Source organism: Callospermophilus lateralis, chromosome 3 (assembly GCF_048772815.1).
Source record: "Callospermophilus lateralis isolate mCalLat2 chromosome 3, mCalLat2.hap1, whole genome shotgun sequence".
Classification (NCBI taxonomy): Eukaryota; Metazoa; Chordata; class Mammalia; order Rodentia; family Sciuridae; genus Callospermophilus; species Callospermophilus lateralis.
This window is the reverse complement of record NC_135307.1, coordinates 122028805-122053831: the sequence shown is the minus strand read 5'-3', so window position 1 is coordinate 122053831 and position 25027 is coordinate 122028805. Positions and strand designations below refer to the sequence as shown.

The following is a 25027-nucleotide window of genomic DNA, read 5'->3' as shown; positions in this document are numbered from 1 at the left end:
CAAAAGAGCAAGATAAGATTTTAAGTTAGAAAGATACTTAACTTAAAGATAACCACCTAAATGCCTAACAATGGATAATTAACAAACTTTTAATTACCATTTTTGTACAAGAAATAGATGACAGCACAGGTCGCAGACAGGCCTATTACAAGATGAGTACTTGGCTGACACCTGGGAACCTGAATCTCAGGAGGGCTCCCTTATTCCCCAGGTGAAGAGCATGACTCACTATGTCTAAACTGTTTGCATAAACACTGTGGTCTATGCTATACCCTGCTTTCCTCTGGGACTGGGAACTTGGTATGTATCAGGCAGAGGTAGCTACCTGATCACCCCCATTGAAAACTCTGGGCATCAAGTGTTTAATGAGCTTCCCAGATAGACAGCACTTCATGCATGTCATCACAAGTTGATGGAGGGTGAGGTGGGGGGGTGGATTAAGGGTCCTGTGTAACTGGTCTGGGAAAGGAAGGACTCCATAAGCTTGTTCCTGGTTTCCTCAGGATTTTGCCCAGTTACCTTTTCCCCTTGATGACTCTGCATTGTACCTGTTCAGTGTAACAAATTGTAGCTCTTAGTATAACCACCTGCCAAGACTTGTGAGTTGTCCAGGCAAATTAAATCTGAGGTAGAAGATTAAAAGCTCCAGACACAGGGCAGCAGGAGAAAGATTCTCTACTACAACTCTAACTCTTCCTCAAACACTGCAAAAGCACTGGTTGATAGAATAAAGAATGAAGCAGGCAGGGCAGGACAAATATTTGGTGCCTGGATGGCTGTGGAGTCATCCACAGTATGAAACAGAAACTGAGCTGTTCTCAATTGAAAAGAAGTAACATTTATCAATGGATCTGAAAACAATAAACTAAGCCCCAGGAGAGTGGATCCTTGGCTGCTCTGGGGCTCATTGAAGCTACAAGGGAAGAATATGTAGTCCTCCTTACTCCTTTAGCTTTTGTTTTCTCCTCAGGGTGGGAGAAACAAAGAGTCCAAATGGTCCCAAAGGCAGGCTTAGGTGCGCCAGAAATATGAAAACTTTGTGTTCCTCTCTTCTCTAAGCATAAAAAAGGTTAAATCCCAGGGCAAGAACAAAGCATTAGGGTGGGGTTGCGGCCTAGTGATAGAGAACTTGCCTCGAATGTGTGAGGACCTGGGTTCAATTCTCAGCACCACACATGAATAAATGAATAAAATAAGGGTCCATCAACAATTTTTTTAAAATTTTTTTTTAAAAAGAACAAAGCTTTAAACTAAAGAGGGAAATAGTCTTTTCTTCAGCTTAGTAGCTGCCTAGGCCACAGATACCCAGGAGCAAAGAGGAACTGCCAATTAGGTACAATGTTCCAACTGTCCTATCAACCTAAAAAATGCTAAATTTAGTACTAGGGGCTGAAAATAAAATTGCAATGAGGTAAAAGGAGTTCTTTTTTAATTGTATTTTTCTAGGTGGTTATCTTTTTTTATTGGTGCATTATGATTATACATAACAGTGGGATTTGTTGTTACATATTAGTATATACACACAATACAACAATGTAAACTGGTCAATTTCATCCCCCAGTATGCCTCCTTTCTCTTCCCCTCCTCCCTAAAAGGGAATTTCTTTAAATAGTTTATATTTGAAAGCTATTGTATCTGGATTATAAAGTTAATATAAAATATTATATGGTTATGATTTCTTAAGTTCTAGAGATCATATTAATACGGGAAATTCAAATATAGAAATTCTCTTGTTTTTCTGTAGTACCAGTTGGAATTCAAACTCATGAGTACTGTTAACAGAACAAGCCCCTATAATTAATGATTTGTGCTGCCTAGGCCACAGGTACCCAGGAGCAAAGAGGAATTGCCAGCCAGCTACAATGTCCCAGCTGTCCTGTCAACCTTAAAAATGCTAAATTTAGTACTAGGGGCTGAAAATAAAATTGCAATGAGGTAAAAGGAGTTCTTTTTTAATTATATTTTTCTAGGTGGTTATCTTTTTTTATTGGTGCATCTGGAACAACATAAAAAGAAGGGCGATTTCTAGGAGATACGACTGTGTCATTTTTTTTTTAAAGCGATTCTTAGTTGCTAATGAGGCATTAAGTAATCAATCAGATGAATGACTATTAGAGGCCAGCTGTGTTCCAGCCTGATGTTTTTCAATGGGTCAATGTGAACTTTAAGATAAAAGAGTCTGAGAAAAACCTTCTTTCTCATTTGGACTTGGGCCAACCATTGGCCTTCAAGCATCTCAAACTTTTCATCCAAAGAACAGCACTATCAATCAACTAGATCTAAGAGACATATACAGAACACTCCATCCAAAGAGTAAAATACATATTCTTCTCAGTATACATGGACTATTCTCCAGGATAAACCATGTATTAGACCACAAAACAACTCTTAAATTTAAAGATAGTAAACTCATACAAATGTCCTTCAACCAAAATGGAATGACTAGAAATTCACTCACTTGCAGAAAATCTGCAAATATGCGGAAATTAAACAATACACACTTAAGCAATCTCTGGGTCAAAAAAAAAATCACAATGGATGTTAAAAAATATTTTGAGGGGCTGGGGATGTGGCTCAAGTGGTAGCACGCTTGCCTGGTATGCATGCGGCCCGGGGTTCGATCCTCAGCACCACATACAGACAGGGATGTTGTGTCTACCGAAAACTAAAATAAATATTAAAAACTCTCTCTCTCTCTCTCTCTCTCTCTCTCTCTCTCTCTCTCTAAAAAAAAAAAAAAAAAAAAAAAAAAAAAAAAATTTTGAGACATATGAAAACACAACATATCAAAACTTAGGTAATACAGCAAAAGCAGTGCTAAAAGGGACACATATTTATGAAAGCATGCACTTTAAAAAGATCTCAATCAATAACTCCATGATTGAAGAAATTAGAAAAATAAAACAGAAAAACCAAAGTTACCAGAAGGTAAATGAAATAGAGAATAGGAAAACAATAGAAGCAACAAAACCAAAAATTGGTTTTTTTTCTTTTAAAAAAGTCAGTAAAATTAACAAATCTCTGTGGAATAACTACAAAAAAAAAAAAAAAGGAGAGACAGAGAGAGAAGATGCAAATAAACAAAATCAGATATATAAGTAAGAAAATTACTACCAGCATAAAAATGCTTATAAAAGAATATTACAAAAAATTGTATGCCAATAAACAGGATTACCTAGATGAAATGGATAAAACTCTAGAATCACACAAATAACCTAACCTAACTCAAGAAGAAATAGAAAATCTGAATTAATCTATAACAAGTAAAGAGATTGAATGAATAGTCAATAACTTCTCACAAAGAAAACACAAAACCACTCTTCTTAACAGGTAAATTCTATCAAACATTTAAAAAAGAATTAACACCTACTTTCAAACCCTCTAAAAAAGAGAGCATTAGGGAACACTTCCTAATTCATTCTGTGAAGCCATCATTACCCCAATAACTGTAAAACTATAAAGTATTGCTAAATGAAATTAAAGACCTAAATAAAGGCAAAGACATCTCACATTCATAGAATAAAAGTTAATATTATTAAGATGGCAAAACTCCCCCAGTGACCTATAAATTGTATATAATGCCTAACAAAATTCCAAAAGGCTTTTGTAGATTTAGAAAATAATTCATATGAAAATGCAAAGAACCCAAAATAGCCAAAATAATCTTGAGAAAGAAAAGCAAAGTTGAAAGACCCTGATGTCTCAAAAGTTGCTATTCAAAAGTCACTACTCAAAAGTCTGTAAATGTTACTACAAAGTCACAATGTTCAAAACAGTACAGTACTAGCATAAATAATAGATATATAGAATAACAGAAAGAAACTTAGAATCCAGAAATAAAACCTTCAATATCTACAGACAATTATTTTTCATAAGGATACCCACATGTTGAGGGAAAAAATGATCTTTCAAACAAATGACACTGGGAAAGCTGGAAAACAACAACAAAAAGCTGGACTCTTACCTAGCATCAAGCAAAAATGTATCTAAAAATGGACTACAACTTTAAATATAAGAGCTAAACTTTTAAAACTTACAGAAGAAAACATAGGGGACAATCTTCATCCTCCTTAAATTTGACAATGGTGTTTTGAATATGATACCAAAAGCAGATGATGACCCAAAAAAAAATAGATTTCATCAAAATTGAAAACTGAGTGCATCAAAGGGAAAATAACCCACAGAATGGGAGAAAGTTCCTCAAATCATATATCTAGTAAAGATCTACAGATATGTAAAAGGCTAGCAACCAGGAATATCTTTGGAAGAGTTTGAGGATTGGTGTCAATTCCTCTTAAATATCAGGTACACTTAAGTGATATTGATATTCCTACAACTCAACCACAAAAGGCCAACAAACAACCCAATTCAAAACTGCACAATGGAACTATGTAGACATTTCCCCAAAGAGGATATGCAAATGGCCAACATATAAAGATTGTCAGTATCCACTCATCATTAGTTAAATGTAAATGAAAACCTCAATGAGATACCACTTTCCACCCACTAGGATGCCCTTAATTCAAAAACAACAAAAACAACAAAAAATAACCAGTTGGTAAGAATGTAGAGAAACAGAAGCCCTTGAAAGTAAAATGGTGCCCCACTATGGAATAGGTGGGTATGTCTCCACAAATTAAGCATGGTTATATCATCATATGACCTTACAATTCTGCCCCTAGGTATATCATCAAAAGAGCTGGACAGAGGTGTTCAAACAAAGATTTGTATACAAAAGTTCCTAGCAGAATTACTCACAAAAGCCAAATGGCAAAAACAGCCCAAATACACAGCAAAATGCTATATATTCATATAATGAAACACTTTTCACTCATAAAGTGGCATAAAATACTAAAATAAGTCAGACACCAAAGGCCACAAATTCCATTTGATTCCATTTTATGAAATACCATGAATATGCAAATCTATAGAAAAAGAAGCAGATTTACAATTGCCAGGGACTGAAGAGTGGAGGAAATCAAAAGTGATTGTTAAATGGTATAGAGTTTGCCCATGGGATGATGAAAAGTTCTATAACTATAGTAGTAGCAATTGCACAAAATTGTTAATGTACTTAAAACCATGGAATTATAAATCTAAAATTGCTAAAAGCTAATTTTATATTATCTGTATCTTACCATAGTAAAAAAGAAAAAGAGAGAGATATCAAAGCAAAGTTGTGACATTTTTCATAAAAGACCCAAAGCTGGTGCCAACCTACCAATTAGCCGTAGTGCTGTCTGTGTAAGGGCCAATGTGCCGGAGTTGAGCAGGAGGTCGAGGTTGTTCGCACCATGCTGCAGGGTGAGCATGCTGAGCATTACCAGAAGAAAGCGTGCTTGCGGGATGGTCCCCAAGCTGGGTCCCGAGGGGTTCTCATTGGTAATGGTTTGCAGAGGAACAGGCTGAATACCTGGTAAGCATTAACATTCAATCGCTCAATTTCTTATTTACAAATATAAAAATATACATGATACAGAAAGCATTGGTATTTTGGTGTTTATTTTAACTTCTATTTTTCAGTGAGTCTCCATATAGTATGGACACAGGGCAGCTATGTCTTGCTTTACAACAGTCCTTCCACCTGTACTCCTCACACAGTTATATCCATCTGTCTCTAAGACTTAGCATGCTGCTCTCTAAATATCCCTGGGGCCTCCTTTCATTCCCAACCTAACAGTTATGTTTCGCTTTTATCCCTCAAAACCACTCCTAGCATTTCATTGTGGATGCTCAAATTACCTAGGAAATAAGTATTAATTCAGAACACAGACATGTTACAAGTGTATAACATAAGTGATAACCATTAAACTGTGAAAATGTAGTTTATATGAGAGTACTTCAAGATTTTGTCTTCTGTCAAATTTGGAAAGTTCTCTTTAGAATCTGAAAGCTCACAGTGGCTTAGATTATCAATCTAATATACAATGTTACTAAAAGCAAAAAGTGGCATTTGCAAGTATCTACAACATATAATGAATGCCAAACTATGAAATGATGCTGATGGAGTCATTGACATTACCACAATATCAACTTTAATACAGTCTTTTAAACACTGGGGAATTTTTTAAACTCACCAAGCTCTTTAAATTTGGCATTTGCATCCATCAAAACATTTCGAATATTCTGAACAGCCCAAGCATAGAGCTTGCCAAAAGTTACTTCCAGTAGCATCCGATTAAAAGGCGGGATCAAATCAACATCCTTTAAACAATCTGTAAGAGGTTCCCTTTCAAACAAAGATTTTAAAAAAGAAATTACTTAGGACATTGCCAGACTTTTAACTTCAGTAGAACAATGTTGTGTTGCCACAGATTCCCATAATTAAGAAAAAATGTTATAAAGTATTACCCTATATCAATTCCCTCAGGAATAAGCCTTTGCCATCCACAAAACATAGCATACTGCACAGATGGAAGTAGGAAATTTTTGGCTGCCAGTTTCAAAATTGTATCTATCCCTTCCAGGCGAACCTCTGCTCTCTCCAACTGCAAGATGAATGCATACAGTTCAGTGTTGGGTTTATTACTCGATGAAGAGAGAAATGTTCTCATAAAACATTACCTGTTTTAGTAGGCACTTTCTCATTTTTTCCACATCCACAGGCTCTTCTTTAAGGGCAAATTCAGCAATTGTACTGAGGAGGGCAGACTGTGGATAAAGACCCTGAACATTCTGCTTCAACCATTTGTATTTGTGAACACCTGTAACTGTATTCAACAGTGGCTGCCATTTATCCTAACAAACAAGAACAATACGCACCATTAGTTTATCACTTTTTCGGGGGGAAGGGGGGGTACTGGGGACTGAACTCAGGGGCACTCGACCACTGAGCCACATCTTTTTTTTTTTTTTGTATTTTCTATTTAGAGACAGGGTCTCACTGAATTGCTTAGCACTTTTGCTGAGGCTGCTTTGAACTCTCGATCCTCCCACCTCAGCCTCCTGAGCTGCTAAGAGTACAAGCATGAGCCATCACACCTGGCTAGTTTATCTTATTAACGTGTATTCTAAAAGTTACTTTAATATAAATAAATAATGGCAATAAATTTAAATCAAGGCTAGAGTTGTACTCAGTGGTGGAGCACTTGCCTCACATATGAGAAGCACTGGGTTCAATCCTCAGCACCACATAAAAATAAATAAATAAAATAAAGGTACTGTGTCCATCCACAACTAAAAATAAAAATAAATAAATTTAAATGAATAAGTTTTTGTTTTGTCGGTTGTTTTTTTGTGATGTTGGGGATCAAGCCCAAGACCTCACACATTCTAGGAATGTGTTCTAGTGCTGAGCTAAATAAGCCACCATACCCAGGTATTTTATAATATATAGTTTTTATTCAAAAAATTATGCAATGTTTATAAGTGAATTTATAATCTCTATATTAATATACTTTGGAACAGGCTAACTCTGCATATAAAGTTTAAGATTCCCTTCATGTTAATAGCCGCAGGAAACATTTTCTGGAACAAAGGATATGATACATTCAATAAATGGCAAATGAATAATGATGCAAGTTAGTACCAAAAATAAAAGTACACACTTCTCTAGCTATAGCTATGACCAGAGTACCATCAGTCAAGTCCATTAGGCATCAATGGGGGCTGTACTTTTAATTACAATCTGGTTTTATTCACTACCCTAAAGGTGCTCAGAACAAAGGCAATACTTGCAAATTCATTTGCCGTGTGCTATGTTTCTATTCATCCAATCTCAGAATCACAGAAAATACTTCACCTTGGGAGATTTAATTGTAATGGGTCTTTTATCCACATTTATTGGACTATGAGGCAAAATGCAAGCTTCTTCTAAATCACTCTCTTCATTCCCAATTTTTTCTTCATCATCAGTAGATTCTGGCTTCTTAGGCACTGTTTGAAAACATCATGCATTATGAAAAATCATTTACTTAAATAAAATTTTAAATCAGGAAACATTGAAGTTCGCCTGAAAAATGAATATTTTCTTCAAAGAAACACGTAAACAACATTGTAAACCATAATGATGAAATGACAAAAGTATCACAATTAGTTTCCCATGACAACCAGTAATAACACTCTGCCACACTGTGTCAAGGACAAAAAGAATGAGTGTCCTCTGAAGGGTAGGAGCTCTAATATTCTACTCTCTCATTATCAAGACAACTGACATTAAATTTAATAAATTTAAAAAAAAAAAAAACTTTCTTTTTCCCATCAGTCTAGTAAAGTCTCAGTATTTACTTTTTACAGTATTAATTTTCTAGTTACCAAATCATAACACATTGAATTCCCAGTTGTTTCATTATCTGATCTTTTGGAAAAATAAGCAGGCTCTTTATGTTTAATTATAAGTACACATAAATATCATGGCAGTATGTGGAACTGCCAAGTACACTGAATAATAGCAAGCAGCTTTTCTCTAAAATCAGGGATTCAATACATGTAGTTGCTTTAACAGTATTTCCCAACCTTTCATATTCTTTTTTTTTTTTTTTTTGAGAGAGAGAGAATTTTTTAATAATTATTTTTCAGTTTTCAGTGGACACAACATCTTTATTTTATTTTTATGTGGTGCTAGGATCGAACCCAGTGCCCTGCGCATGCCAGGCGAGCGCGTTACCGCTTGAGCCACATCCCCAGCCCACCTTTCATATTCTTACCTCTCTTTTTCCTTCGTTCTCGTATTATCTTCTGAGCTATCCTCCTCCAACGGGGCAAAGAACTTAGCAGTTTAAACTTAGACATTATAGAGAGGTCATTGCATACCGCAGGTCTCAATTCATTGAAGAGGAATCTCAAACGTTCAATAACAGGAGCGCAGACTTCCTTATAAGAACGGCCCTGTTCTTGATGAGTCTGCAAAGTTAAATGTGAACAAAAAACTTAACAACAAGTATTTCAGCAACTGAATGCACAGCAAAGGAGAAAGAGAATTAAAATGTATTCACCTTAATGAGTGAGCATTTTGCTTGGTAGACAACTCTACAAACATCCACCACTGATTTAGGCAATGTTCTGTGCTTTACTTGCTCAATACCAAGCGTGCCTGCATGAACTAAAGCTAATGCCACATGACCTGTAAGGCATTTAAAAGGAGGGAAGAGCAGAAAAAAATGTATATTACATGTCAATTGGAAGATCTCAGTACAGCTAAAATATGTGGAATTGAGCTTCATACCTAAATCTTCATGTTTTAAGAGGCAACATAATAGCAAACGGCCAACCTCTTCCACAGGATGTTCAGGAGGAAAGGTAATGGGTGTGGTCAAGTGGCACTGCCTACAGTACCTTTCAATTTGACACAGAAAGTCCTGCAACAGAAATGGCCAGAGAAAACTTCAGAGCTACCCAGTGAATCTTCATAAATCCTAGTGGGCCACAGCTTCTGATGTATTTGCAATCAGTAATGAATGCTCTGAAACCTTGCTGACACATGAACAGAACCAGTTTCTTACCTCAAAATACTTTCAATAATACACAAAAACTGTGCTATTCATAAAGGCATGACAATATTCATAATTCAAAGTTCTCAGAATACTGAGTCAGAAGTTGGGGAAGGTCTGGCTTACTTTCACATTGTGGTCCTGGATGTTATTGTCTGCAATGGCTTGCAGGAATGCCTGGGAATGGTCACCAAGAGCCCGTCTGTGAGAACAGAGTCGGGATTTGCTGGCAGGTGTGCCCCCAGGAGAGCTGCAGTGGTCCTCATCTTTCTCCTCATTGTAGCTATAGTGGATCTGGCTGGTCTGTAAACCTCCAGAGAAAATGGATGACTGAAGCCACTCTAGAAAATGCAGGAGCAAGTATTAAAAAAGGAACCTGATTGTACTCTTCAGAAACAAACAGGGGCTGGGGTTGTGGCTCAGTGGCAGAGCGCTTGGCGAGCACAGGCGAGGCACTAGGTTAGATTCTCAACAGCACATAAAAATGAATAAATAAAATAAAGGTATTGTGTCCAACTACAACTAAAAAAAAAAATTAAAAAGCAAACAAATAAACAAAAAAACACTGAACTGAATGCTCAATTTAGGTGAAATTCAGCATCAGATATAAGAAAGAATCAATTCCCAGTACCAAAAAATAAATAAACCTGAGCCTAAGCGCTAAATTTTTTTCTGACCTCCTGTCTTGCCATGTTATCAATGCTGAGTATGCAGACAGGGGGAAGAGCATAGCTGAACATTATCTATAAAGAACATCCTTAGGGTAGGCTAATATTATTAGAGTATTTATAAAGTAATAAAACAAGAGAATATTTTAAAACAACACAAAACTTTGAAAAGGAAAGATCTTAGAGATGGGAGACCAAATGAACTGGAAAGAAGAACCTGTGTGCAGTACAAGATACAGAAATGACAGGTTCAACAAGAATATGCCATCTGTTAGAGCAGACAGGAATATTAAATATAACTTCTATGACAATGGGAAGAAAATATACCCAAAAAGAGTCAGAATATATATCACTATGGATTTTTATTAATGATTTAGGTTAACAGAGTATTGTTTCAAACACACAGTCAAATCTGAGAAGCACTCAGAATTCTTTCACTGAACATTTAGATTTAGAGCATTCAGGAGCATCCCCCCAAATGACTGCATTAGCTATTATAAAACACAAATCTGATCCTGACTCTCCATGGCTCTATTCAGAACACTGGGAACGCCTCTTTATCCCTCAAAGATACGCTTCAGATCTGATTCTGCAGTGGATTCAGCCCCCATCCACCAGGGCCCATAGCACTATTTACTCTTTCTACCTTGGAGTTTCCCATTCTCACTTTCTGATGATTTGTGGGAAATTCATCCTCCTCTATTATGACCTGTCCGAAGGAGGAATGCAGGCAGGCATAGTGAGGGCATGGGCCCAAAGGACTGCTCCACAGGGGACCAAGTAGACACCAAGGTCATCCTCAACAGATGTCCACTCTGACAAAAAGTTAGTGACCCCATCCTTCTCAACAGTGACCCTTATGATCTGTGTTTCTCCCCAGAATCTCCCACACCTAGTTCCAGGACTGCTGCCACTGTGGAACCTTTCTTCAGCAGAAGCACTTCTAAATGCCTCCATATCATCATTTACCACCCTGTTTTCTGACCCACTTAGCAAGTTGGCTCAATATCAAACAAGCAGCTGAGAGTGGAAGCATATCCTATCCATCTCTGCATTCCTAATGCCCAGCATGGTAATTGATATGAACAACTAAAACTGTTCAACATATACTTGCTGGAAGGACAGGTGCACAGAGGAGAAATATACAACTACATGAAAAGAAGGTTAATTCCATCATTGGAGATACAGAGAAATTTTAATATTTTAGATGTTGCAGAAGCTGTCATTCCAAAATGTATGTGACTTAAGTCTGGTAAAAATGCAATTCTTAAACAGAAGGCTATTCCTAATAGGAACAGCTAATCCACACCATGCAATTTAGAGATAATGGTTATATTGGACCCATTTGTCACATGCAATTCATGAGACTGTCAGAGGACAGACATTCCTGCACACTAGCTAGCTTTCCTGAGGCCATAGACCATAAGACAAAGGAAAGCTGTATCTAACTAACTGGTGGAATCTCATTACCCTTATTATTTTTCATCAGTAACAGCTGATTTTTACCCCTCTCCTATCCTTAATGGCACTGATGGCTCAACTAAAATAATCTGATTGGTTAGCAGAAAACAAAGTTTTTCTTACTGGCACATTCAACCTCCACAGGAGACAGCGGTGTGCTCATTGCTAAATAGGAAGCATGTAATCCAAGAAGGAGGCCCAGATTCCTCTCTGTGTCTATCAGTGGTGAAGAAAGACTTCCCAGATCTGGTATGGTAACCACTTCTTGGTCAGGCTGGAAAAAATTTAATTTCAACATCAGTCTAAGAAAACAAGATTAATTTAAAACATAAAACCTAAAAGAACAATAGTTTATGTACTCAACACATTCCTGAGCCATGAAGAGGGCAACTGGATGTTCTGGGCACCCTGTTCCTACATTCTACAATGATCTTAATACCACTATGCTCAAGTAACTAGATACCACAAAAAACCCACACATCCTAGAAAGCAGACAGCAGACACACCAATCTATGGGGAGGTGGGGGAAGAAGTACAGATAAACAACTTAGCTAGAATATCCCTTAGGAAATTAAATAGAGTTTCCACAGTGATTATATACAATGCTTCAGAAAACAGTGAATTGATATGTGCATAAAGAACTCAATGAGAAACAAAATATATAAGTGTTACTATAGGTTAATAAATTGTGACCACTCGTGGAGGAAATACTTAATTCTAATAAAAAGCAAACTCATTAAAAAAGAGTTTATTTTTATTTCATGTAAAAATAATCTTAAAATTTTTCCAGTCACATCAGACAGTTTACAGTTTTCCCTTTCATAAAATGCTTCAAGCCCTACCCTACAATATTTACTGAATTTTATTAAACCTGGAAAGCCAATCCCAATATATAAAGTCCAATCCTCAGAAATCTATGGGAAAGACCTACTTCTATCCTATAGAATTATGCTCCTACAATTCTTCCCCAAAATTATATAACTCGGTGTATTAAACCATTCCAAATTTCTACCTAAGTTTACACAACAAAATTTTAAAGACCAAAAGTTAAACTCCTTTTTTGTGGAATAGTGTCTATATTTCTTACACATTAACAACTTTAAAAATAATTTTTCAGGGCTGGGGTTGTAGCTTAGTGGTAGAGCACTTGCTTAGCATGTGTGAGGTACTGGGTTCAATATTTAGCACCACATAATAAATAAATAAATAATATGAAGGTATGTGTTCATCTACAACTTAAAAAAATTTTTTTAAAGTTTTCAAAACCAACAGATCATAAATCTTAAGTGTAATTTCATTTATGAAAAAAACTTCTAACCAATTTTCATGTTTATCACTAAACTCCCCCAGAGGGCCCAAATATGAGTACTTCTGACTAAAACTCATTCTATCACAAACACACAAAGGGCCTCCCCAGACGTCCCCCACATCACTCGTGGAAGGTCTCACCTCCAAATACTGGCCAACACAGAAAGCATGCATTGATTCCCGTGTGTCTTCAAACTGCAAAGCAGCTTCTAAAGCTACCACTGGGTCTTCACCTACAAACTGAGCTGAAACAAAAAGGAAAGGAGCACATGATTTCAATGCAATGTGCCTAGACAGCTATATAGAAATAGCAAGCAGGTTAACACGAAAGTGAGGGTTACAGAGCATAATTATCTCTCACTTTCTCCCAGGACTGCCTGAACCAACACAGAAAATGGGAACAAATTCCAGTAAGTATTGAAACAAAATGATAATGCACAGAACTTCTTCAAGTGGGCCTGAATTTGTTGATAAGATAAACACTAAAAGTCATAGATAAATGAAAATATGTAGAGGCTGAAGAACAGAAGAGATCACTTATAAGCTGACCCCTCTGCTTAAAATAACACGTTATTAACTTTTAACCATGAAAGACAAAAAAAAAAAAAAAAAAAACATACAGCCTTACCAAGAATACTATTTCCTGTTAATGACTGTGTCTGGAAGTCCTTTATGTCATACACCTTCCCATCAATCACAGTCCAGAAGCCTCCATCTTTATTGTGGTTCTCCAAATCAGCTTTGCGTATAAGTGTCACTTCCTCATTATTTCTACAGTTCTGACCTGTAAAAAATGACTCTGCATATACAGAAACCAAAAATCAATCAATAGATCAACAGTCAAATGAAAAACCAAACAGAAAGAATAGAAATTTTACAATTTACAATTGTAATAGGAGAATAACTTACTCTTTCTACAACTAACACTACAAACAAATTCTATTAAATACAGAATGATATTTTTAAAAACTTACTCAGCAGGAGTCAAATCTGGCTATGTGCCAGGCCACAGAGGAAATCTCAACTGATTTCAAAGACAAAATTAAGAGCCTGTACTGGCTATAACATAGTTAAAACTAGGAACTGGTAAAAATAAGAAAAAAAATTGTCCACATATTTGAAAATTATAAAATATACTTCTAAGTAACCCAAAATTCTAAGAAAATAATGGCTATGGAAATTAGAAAATAAGTGATAATGAAAATATTATCGATCAAATCTTGAAATAAATAGCTAAAGGTATAATTGAGGAAGGACATTTACATTTAAATCTATATTTTAGAAAAAAATAAAATCTAAAATTTACTTTTGAGTTAATAAACATCAAATTAATAAAATTCTACTGATTGATAATGGCACTCAAAAAAAGTAAAATCTGATTGGTCACCTTTGAAAATGCTAGGACACCAATTCAGTATTATTAAAAAATGGTTGGGTCAGGGGGAATCAAACTTGGATCATATCCATCCTATACAAATTATACCTAAAGTTAACCAAACAGCTGAGAGCAAAGCTGTCAGGGGCTGACAGTGGGGAAAATAAAAAGTTAGTCTTGAGTGGGTAAAGAGTTTCAGTTGGAGAAAATGAAAAAATGCTACAGATGAATAATATTATTGCATAACAACGTGAATATACGCAATGCCACTGAAGTGTACGCTTAAAAATGATAAAAATGAGCCAAGTCCAGTGGCACACACCTGCAATCCTAGCATTTCAGGAGGCTGAGGCAGAAGGATTATAAGTTCAAAGCCAGCCTCAGCAACTCTGGTAAGCAAATCAGAGAGACCCGATTTCTAAATAAAATACAAAAAAGGTTTGAGGATGTGGCTCAGTGGTTAAGTGCCCCTGGGTTCAATCTCCAGTACCAAAAAAATTTTTAAAAATTTTAAATGGTTAAAATGGTCTGGTGTGGGGATGCATGCTTGGAATCTCAGGTACTTGGGAGGCTCAGGCAGGAGGATTGCAACTTCAAGGCCAGCCTGGGCAACTTAGAGAGACCCTATCTCAAAACTGAAAAAAGGCTGAGGATGTAGCTCAGTGGTAAAGTGCCCTGGGTTCAATTCTCAATTCACTTGCACATATGCGAGTGCGCACGCGCACACACACACACACACACACAAATTAAAACAGTAAATTTTAAGTTACACATATTTATTGCAATTTAAAAAATAAGTTTAATTCTACCCCATCCCTGACCACTAAAAAAGAATGTTCAAAGAAAACTACAGGCCAAGATAATTATATGGCAAATTCTAACAATCTAATACACACCCTTCCAAGAAAACAAGAAGAAAGAACATTCTCCAACTCCCTCTACAAGACGAGCATAATCCTGGTAATCAAAACCTAAATGTCTATTGTTTTTCTGTTCTCAGCTCGATCAACTACTTTCTCCCCTGCCTAGCTAACATTCTCAGATAAACAGATTGTCAAGAAGTGCTAAAAGCATGGGAGCTGCCCTCTTCCCACATTACAGCTTCCTTAGAACAAAGGGGTACTGGTTATCAATAACTTATATGGTATTTCAAGAAAAGAAAATAACAGGTCATAGAAAAAATTATAAGGAAAATGGCAAACATAGATGCAAAGAAATTCAGAAATATTACAAACACAGATGTAAAAAGTCTTTAAAAAATAGCAAACTAAGATCAGCAATAAATATTTATATGACCAATATTATAACCAAGACAGTTTCTTTCCAAAAATAGAAGAGTGATTTAATGTTTGACACATTAATAGAAAAAGGAAACTTTAAAGATCATCCTGATTTACAGAAAAATGCTTGACAAAATTTCACATCCAATCATAAATGAAACTTCATCACAAAACAAAAGCAAAAGGAAACATCTTTAATATTAAAAAAAATGTACAAAAAGAATCCTACAACAAACATTGTATGCCATATGTGAAAATGAAAAGCATTTTCTCTAAAAAACTGTCTTGTTTCCTAGTAGAAATAAAACAAGGATGCACAGTGCCAACATTTCTACTTGACAATTTATCTAAGGGCCTGGAAAGTGCAGTCAGTCAAGAAGAAAAGAGCTGTAAGTGACAACAGACACAGGTACAGTCACTTGACCTAGACCAAGGTAGCACTCCACAAAAGTGACCAAGAACAAGCCTTTCACCCAAAAGTGCTTGCACAATAAACCCTATCTCAAAACTGCCACAAAACCCAACTCTAAGTGTGCTATGACTCCAAATGTGAAAGTTAGTATGCTAAAACTTGTAAATATAATGTGTAAGAAGATGTGGGTAAAGAAAAGACTTCTTAGAGCACAAAATGAACAACCATAAAAAGATTAACAAGTTGGATTTTTTAAAATTAAACTTCCATTCATCCAAAAACATCATAAAAGTAGATGAATGGATAAAGAAAATGTGGTATATATACTCAATGAAATATTAGTCAGGATTAAAAGAGAATAAAATCATGGCATTTGCAGGCAAATGGACACAGTTGGAGAATATAATGCTAAGTGAAGTTAGCCAATCCCAAAAAACCAAATGTGGAATATTTTCTCTGATTTAAGGCTGTTGACTCATAATGGGGGGTGGGGGCGCCATGGGAGGATTAGATAAACTCTAGATAAGGCAAAGGGGAAAGGGGTGGAGGAGGCAAGGGGGAAGGAAAGATAGTGGAATGAGATGGACATTATTACCCTAAGTACATGTATGAAGACACAAAGGATGTGACTCTACTTTGTGTACAAGAAGAGATATGAAAAATTGTGCTCTATATGTATAATATGAATTGTAATACATTCTGCTGTCATATATAACAAATTAAATTTTTTTAAAAATGAAAAAAAAACATAAAAAGATCAAAAAGAAAAATCTATGCAAGAAAGAGAGCCAAAAGCTTATATCCAAATGTACAATAACACTATGAAATATTAAAAAAGAGAAACAGCCAGATAGAAAAATGGGTTGAAAGCTTGAGCTGACACTTCACAAAACAGAACATTCAACTGGTTAACACAACACATATATAAAGGTATTAACCCTTATTAATAATCAGGAAAATGTTTCTGAACATACAGCAAAAATACCAGTGCACACCCTCCAGAATGCCTAAAACAGGAAGCACTGACAATGCCAGGTCTGGGTGTGGAGGTGGAACTGCAAGAATCCTCATGCTTTGCAATACAGATGAACATGGGCATAACTATAGGAAACTGGCACTCTACAGTAAAGCCTCCTCTACAAACCAGCAATTCTACCAAGCAACAAACATGTCTAAACCAATTTTTATCAACTATAACCTAAACCTGGAAACAATTTATATTTCCATCAATAAGTAGAATGAATTAATTGTGGTATACTCAAAGATACACTACATATAGCAATAAAAGTGAAAAAATTAAATGGCATGATGAAGCTCAGGAACTAAATGCTGAGGCAAAAATCAGACACCAGTGGACACGTACTGTAAAATTCCATGTATATGAACTCCAGGAACAGACACAATTAAAACTATGTTGTGCAAGAACACAAGCTTAGATAATAAAATGATCCTAAGAAATAAGGGGACAATGCCCCCCCACCTGTAGAGAGACATGGTGTAGGCAGACAAGGCAGTGTTTGGCTGAGTCCTGCCATATTCCACATTTAGCCTGCATGGATATAACTTAGTTTTCCCTACTTTTGTGTTATATTTCATAATTTTTAAAAAGTCTTTAAAATTAGTAAAATGCTGATCAAATTAAATGCCCTCAGTCATATTAACTATAGAGACAAAAATAACATGACAATTTAAGTTCACTCCTAAACAAAAGCAAACAAATGCTGAAAGTAAAATTGTATTTAAAGTCAAAAACTACATTTGATAATCCTAAGGCTGTTTTCCTTGGCAAACTGCCATCTCTTGTTTTAAGTTCCTATGTGGTAAAGATGAGGGTCTAAAATATAAGAGGAAAAAGCCCACTCAGCTGGAGCTTTCATTTTTTAGGAACCATGATTTAGATTAATTCTGAATCCAAGAAACAAGAACTATGGATGGTGACTTACATTTAAAAAAATGCCAAAGCTCTAGCTTTGGGACATCGAAGTTTCACTTTAATTTGGAATGCACTACAGACAGTATCTACAAGAAAGCACTCATTGAAGCCAAATAACACCAATGACTTTGGGATGGGAAAGTCAGCCCAGACCAATTCCTGCCTCCTGAGCTGCACCATGTCTAACCACCTCAACAGTATCTTCTGGAGACCCCTTCCAGGAAAGGGCTTTCCAGTACTTTCTAAGTAGTCCATTTTAGGACTTAACAACAATTACTAATACAAGAGACTTTCTTAAATGCAACCCAAATCTCTCCCGATTTAGATTATCTTCATTTTCCCTCGCCACTGCCATCAGTGGAAATGGCAAATAATCAGTCTTCCTTTGTAAAATGTAACAGAAAGACAAGAATGGATTAGATAAAGATAAAGTTTTCCTCAGTGAAATTCCTAAGTTAAGATGCCATACCCATTATGCCAGGCCAGGCTAACTCTTCATGATCATCCCGTTCCTTTCCTGGAGCCAAGTGGTTGAAGCGATCCAGGTGTTCCAACAGGCCACCCAGAAGAGGAACAGCTCCAGCCTCTTGCATGAGACCAGCATTTTTACTGAGAAGTAGCACTATAGAAACTACTAGTTCTGGAAGGAGAACACCTATATTTAAAAAGAAATTTAAAAGGCATTAAAATTTAAAGTGCATATCCTATAAAAGCTATGCAAAACCCTACTCTGTTTAAATTATAAGTCATAAAATAAGGAATGCATGTCTTTTCTGTAGGATTATTTTATCTTTTATTTTGAAAGAGGGATACAGCTACCAAAAAGAACGCTCAAAGTTGAATTTTTTTTCAAAAAAATGTTTCAAACACAGAATTATGAACTATAGTCTTTCATTCAAAGAAGTAAATGTTTAACACTATGTTTACCATCAGAAAAAGAGGGACTCAAAAATAATGTTCTAACCTTATTTTAAAAAACATTAAAAAACATTAGGCAATATTAGAATGTATTATGATTTTGAAGGGGGCAACGAATTTTTATGTTGCCCAAATAAAATTAAACAATTACCACTGAGCTCATTATTGAAGTGTTAAAGTGATGTTATAAATCTAAACCACCAATTATATTTAAAGGGTTATGATTCCCCTATCAGATGGCTTAGCACAACAAATTGCCAAAAGCTAAAAAAAAAGACAAGAGGACCAGAAAATTTATACAATAAATACATGCAATTTTATCTAGAAAAGGTACATTTTAGCGTTCATCAATCTCCTAAAATAAACATTTGCCCATAGGCAGAAGTAAGATAGATACCTGTGAAGTCCCCTTCTACAATGCAAGCCACCTCTGCAAAGTGTCGCCAGCTGGTAGAAGCAATGCTAGCTGCCACAGGCAGTATATCACCAATGTGTGTACACAGAAGAGCTGTGTACTTTTTCAGCAAGGAGCCAACACCCATTAACTCAGGACCTTGAAGAAAGATTTCGAAATTTTCACTATTAAAAATTTACTCTGCAAACAAACTGCTCTACCATTTTACTCTCAAGTTTGTATTTTTTACCTGAAATAATTTTCCCAAACAGGAATCTATGAACCCTTACTCCTTGGCTTGGTTTGGTTTTCTTGTTTTGGTTTGGTTTGGTTTTTGGTTTCTGTGATACTGGGAAGCAAACTCAGGACTTTGTGCAAGCTAGGTAAGCACTCTATCACTGAGCTACATCCCCAATCCTTCCTTCCTTTCTTCCTTCCTTCTTTCACTTATTTAGTTAGTTAGTTAGTCAGTTAGTTAGATGGTTTTAAGTTTTGAAACAGTATCTCAGTAAGTTTCTTGACTCTTTTTATGTCATATAACATGAGAGACAATAAATCTGATTATGTTAAATTTTATACTCTATACCACAAAATACCTAGAAATTTGGGTTTATAAATACTAAAGTCATAATTTATAGATTTTTAAAATTTTTATATCTAATACAAAAATGCTTGTTTTCCTAAGGCTTGTAAATTATTCTCATTGAACAAAGCTAGGTATTTTTCAGTCTCATTAAAACCTTCAACTTTCTGCCTATATGGTTATTAATAGCTTTTTAATCCTTGTGGTTTTGCCTACAAGACGGTCATCTCTTTCAGATCATAAATCTACATATTTCCATCACTGACACTGCCTAACTCCTTTCAGAAAGTAACTAAGTTATAAAAATATTAGCAAAAGCAGCACATCTTTCTAACCCTGGCAGAGAGGCACCATGTCCTATGTGGTGCATAGCACTTACGAATCATCCTGTTGTCATCCTCAGGGATTACCCCAATTCTGCAGACGAGAAATGTTTAAACCCAAGAGACTTAATTCAAAGTCTAACAGCTATTAATTATCCAGAGCTATCCCTGAAACTCAGTCCTCCTCCCACTACACCCAGCTGTCTTCCCTGTGTGGCATATGAACAGTCATTCTGTCACTATTCAATTCCCATGTCATGTCAGTCACCAGAGTTTGACAAAATGTGAAACACATCTGACAAATCTTTTGTGAGAATAAACTGAACACAAAGGCATCTAAGTATTATGTCTAAAGAATTTAAACGTTAAGACAATGAAATAAAATATATTGATCAGTCTGACACAAAAATACTAGATCAAAGAAAGTAGATGCAAATGAAGGCACCAAAATGGGTGCATTTTATAGTATGAGAATAACACATCTGCACATACAGAACAAGCATGTCAAAAGCCTAAATTTAAAAAACACAAAGATTCTTTCACATTTTAAGCAACTTACTAGAAATATCTGAGGTTTGACCAATACTTTCTCCTGGATAAAGTTTACTAATAAGTAAACGTTGAAAACGCAGTAACAAATCCAATGAAGCAGATCGTTCACGACTGTGTTGCTCAAAGTCCAGACACGATGAAATTCGACGAGCAACATCTTTCAATCTGGCTACAGTCTGAGAAGCAATGTTTCTATGCAGAGGAAAAAAAGGTTTGCAAATTAAACAAATTATTTATGTTAAAAAGATGGATGGGGTATAAATCACTACATAAGCTAATATCAGAAGCACAAAACATACATGCAGGTCACCTCCAGCTGGCTACCAACCCCAAATGTGTCAGGTATATCTTCAAGAAGCACGACCTTAGTCAAAACTGAGCACAGGAGCAAAGAAGATTCAAAAGATACAATGCCCCTTTGCTTACCAATGTGCTTCAGAGCTTCGTGGAATGGTCCAATCTGAAAGCAGATCTTACTCAAAAAGGAATACTCCTATACAAACTTTTGGGAAAAAAAAACAAAAACTGGCACTTTTTGTTTAAAGCTACATTTCAAATATATAAACATGATCTACTCTTAAAGACAAGACTTGCGTGCATTGCTGTTTCTACCTGACCAGCACGGGCAACATGGGGCAGGTCATGTGGAGGGTAATCAGGACACAGAGAATATGAGAAAGGAGACCAAAGAAGGTACAAACAACTCCAGGGCAGCATAACAGGTGCCCAAAGAACACGGCAACAAGGAAAGTGGCATTAACTCCAATCCCAACTGAGCAATGTGAATTGAGCCATGAGCATGAGCCATCAGCAGATGGGGAGAAAGGACAAAAATCATGAGTTTCCAAGAGGTTCCATTAGAAGAACAGTAAAGTTTCTGATTCCATAATGCAGAGTACAAAGGAACAAAGGTGAGGAGAACAAGACACAGAAGCAGGAAGGGGACACTGAAGGTAACAGAGGGCCAGGCTATTAGGACTAGATTCTGCAACACCAAGATACTGAGGTTTTGAAAGGAAAATGACCTCTGCCACAAATGTGTTCAAAGAAGGTAATCTTAGGGCAGGGTGAAAGCAAACTAGAGGGGATGAGGGAGAGGGACCCTGCCATACAGCAAAAGTCTCAAGCAATAAGCAAGCTAGGACTTGATCTCTGGTACTGAGAATAAAAAGGAAAGGGTAGATTATTGAAGTCAGAATTCAACAGAGGGGAGAACAACTGAAGTAGGGCCTAGTTCCAGGGCTGCCACTGAACCAGGTATATTCCACTAGCCCCATCCAAGCCAAGAGTGTGTGTGGCTAGACTATACAATACATTTCACTGCCACTGCCACCAAAAGACAGACCTGAGGATCTCTGCATAACACCAAGGTCAAGGACATGCTTTTGGCTTCATTTCTTTAATTCCTAATATGACAGTAGATTTGTTGAGAAGAACTGTCAGTGGCACCTGCCCCATGGTTCACACCAGGAAACTGTCAACAGTATAAATGAGGACAGGAGCAGGAGACAGACACAGTCAGTGGCTAGAAGTCCCATAGCAACTTGACTCACACCCAGACTGCCTATGAAGGAGCAATGCATCATCCTTGTCACACAAAATAAAGATGAGCATGCACTGGGGTTGCCACTACGCATCTGACCTCAACTTTCAACTTCACTACCCAATAACCTACCCTGACATTGAAACAGAAGGAACAAGTCTAGAATTTGGCACTTATGCTATACCTAAAGAAGCAAGATAGTAACAAAATATCATAAATATTTTAACTTATTTCCTTATCATAAAATTCAAAATCTAATTCCAGTAGGGTTCGCTAATTTAAAAAACTTTACTGCTCTTTGCTTTTTAATAAAAATGGTACTGTGGGAGCTGAGGATGTGGCTCAGCGGTAGAGCACTTGCCTCGCATGTGCAAGGCCCTGGGTTCAATCCTCAGCACCACATAAAAAAAATTAAATTAAATAAAGATATTGTATTCAACTACAATTTAAAAAAAAAAAAAAGACATGTGCTTCTAAAAAAAAAAAATGGTATTCTGTGGCTCTCTGCCAGTGTTAAGAATGAAGAATTATTCTCAAATCTCTTCCCAGCTTATTTTTGGCAAGTAGTAATTTCTTCAACCCAAGTTTTCTATACACCAAAGGACATGAAATGTCTCCAAAATCTCTTTCATCTTTAGGCTGAAAGAAATACATATAAATATCTAAATCTACATATAAATATCCTCCACTCACCAACATGCAAGTAAATAAAATTATATCTATCCACACAAATGGAGGGACATGTTGTCTATATTTGTGAAGAGCCTGGATCATTGGTGTTCTGTTAATAAAAAGGCTATGAATACATTTTTCTTTTCCAATTCTCTAAAATTTTTATGAGGCAAAATTTACTTCTATACTTAAGTTCTGGTTTCATGCTTCTTAAATAGCAACATTTTTATTATAAATCTGTTGTGGAACCAAAGAACTGTACAGGACCCCAGATGCCACAGAAGTGAAAAACACATACTTAATAGAAAGAAAAATAAAGAAAAGGGACTGTGAGGATAGCACAGAACTAGATAAACAACATCAGTAGTGTCGTGTGTATGATTTGAAATCTTCTACTGGTCACATTAATAAAAGTAAAAAGGAACATGAAATTAATTTTAATAATATATTTATTCCATGTTATGATTTGGTTAAGTATTCCTGAAAGTTCCGTGTGTTGAAGACTTGATGCTCAGTTTAGTGCTAATAGGAAGTGGTGGAACTCATAAGAGATGGATCTAGTGGAAGGAAGTTAGCTCATTGGAGACATGCCCTTAAGAAGATATCAAAACCCTGGCCCTTTCCTTTCTCTTTCTCTTTGCTTCCCGGTCATCATGAAATGAGTAGCATCCTCTGCCACACGCTCCTTTTATGACATACCACCTCACTATAGGACCAAAAGTAAGAGAGTCAACAAACTGTAGACTGAAACAATGACTTTCTTTCCTTGTTGTCTCAAGTATTTTGTCACAGTAATGGAAAGCTAGCACATCCCAACATGTTAAAAATGGCATTTCAACATGAATTAATGTAAAAAAAAAAACTATTGACATATTTTACATTGCTTTGTGTTTTTGTTTTTGTTTTTTCATAGTAAGTCTTCAGGAGCCATTGGGTCTCCAACCTATGTAGCATCTCAATTTGGACAATTAGATTTTCATTTAAAATACCTGGTCCACACTTGATTTATAAAATGTATAATTAGAAAAAGTAGATACATATGATTACTATCCCAAATAGACTTTAAAGTTCTAAAAAAGGAATAAATTTTTAAATTTTACTTTTAATTAATAAAAGGTAAACAGATAAGATATTCAGCCACAATGGACACATTTCAAATGCTAATCAACTGTGGTGAATGACAGCCAAACTGGACAGTAGAGGGCTAGCCAAACCAGTTTCTGCAGGTCCAAAGAATACTCTTGAATACACAAGAGAGAAGAAACACTGGTCTCCCCTTAGAGAACAAGTGATCCACAATAGGAAACTAGCACTAGCCCTCTGCCAGGGACATCAATGGCCCATGACACACACATCTCCTCAGTAAAGAAAGAGGCATTCACCAACTTAGCACTTCTGGAAAAAAAACTTGCTTTAAAACTTCTGCATAGAACTTTATATCTTAACTACCAATACCAAGCACTTAAACACCCATTTTCTCATCTGATCTTGAATTAACCCTGAAAGTAAACACAGCTCTTATTCTTACTCCCACATTACCATGCTGCACAGAGGTTCCCCTGCCAAGTTTACAAGTAGTTATAACTAAAATTTTCTAAGAACAAAGCCCAAGATATTTCTATTACTACAAACTATGTACAGTCAATTCTCTATTTTAATTTGTTAAATTAAAAGGTCAGAATGTAGGGAATACTGATGAAAGAAAATGAGAAAAAACTTCAGAAAAAAACATTTTTCAAAAAAATGTTTAGTAAAACCGAAGAAACACTAGAACTAAACTTCCTCTTTCAAAATGTCACTACATGCCCACTAAATTCTACTGTAGGGATCAGGCCAAAGGACCCCCTCCTCGGAGAATAGGTAGGCAGAGCAGCAGCCACTGCCTGGGTCTCTGCTGTGCACTCAGCTGCCTTATCCAACACACCTCTGGGTCTACTTTCTCTGGAAGTAAAAAATATAATAAAGTAGGAATCTAAGTTCATGTATAGCAGAGTTTTACTAAATACAGGTACAATCTTTTTATTTTTTTTACTTTCTAACAAATCCCTTTTATAAATCATGTTGATTTTTTTGTTCTTTTGAATCACCTTTTTTAGCCAACTCTGTCTGACCACTTTGGCTCTTTCCAAGATTAGCCTCTTCTAACAGTCTGAATCTCTTCCTAATCTAGCCTTCCA

The 25027-nt window shown here is 36.1% G+C and overlaps 1 protein-coding gene across 4 annotated transcripts in view; it reads right to left on the bottom strand.

The window, feature by feature from the left end:
• Herc2 (HECT and RLD domain containing E3 ubiquitin protein ligase 2) overlaps positions 1-25027 on the bottom strand; it is a 188495-nt gene that overhangs the window by 104147 nt on the left and 59321 nt on the right. For 3 of the 4 annotated variants that reach the window (XM_076851266.2, XM_076851268.2, XM_076851269.2), the window contains exons 21-35: positions 20643-20827; positions 19181-19336; positions 18335-18520; positions 13494-13664; positions 13007-13110; positions 11681-11831; positions 9555-9769; positions 9164-9296; positions 8934-9061; positions 8646-8841; positions 7742-7875; positions 6565-6738; positions 6352-6488; positions 6078-6229; positions 5222-5413 (exon numbers count right to left, since the gene is read on the bottom strand). In XM_076851266.2, the coding sequence (XP_076707381.2) occupies positions 5222-5413; positions 6078-6229; positions 6352-6488; positions 6565-6738; positions 7742-7875; positions 8646-8841; positions 8934-9061; positions 9164-9296; positions 9555-9769; positions 11681-11831; positions 13007-13110; positions 13494-13664; positions 18335-18520; positions 19181-19336; positions 20643-20827 (2414 nt within the window). The remainder of the gene's footprint in view (positions 1-5221; positions 5414-6077; positions 6230-6351; positions 6489-6564; positions 6739-7741; positions 7876-8645; positions 8842-8933; positions 9062-9163; positions 9297-9554; positions 9770-11680; positions 11832-13006; positions 13111-13493; positions 13665-18334; positions 18521-19180; positions 19337-20642; positions 20828-25027) is intronic. The other variant, XM_076851267.2, reaches the window with a different exon arrangement.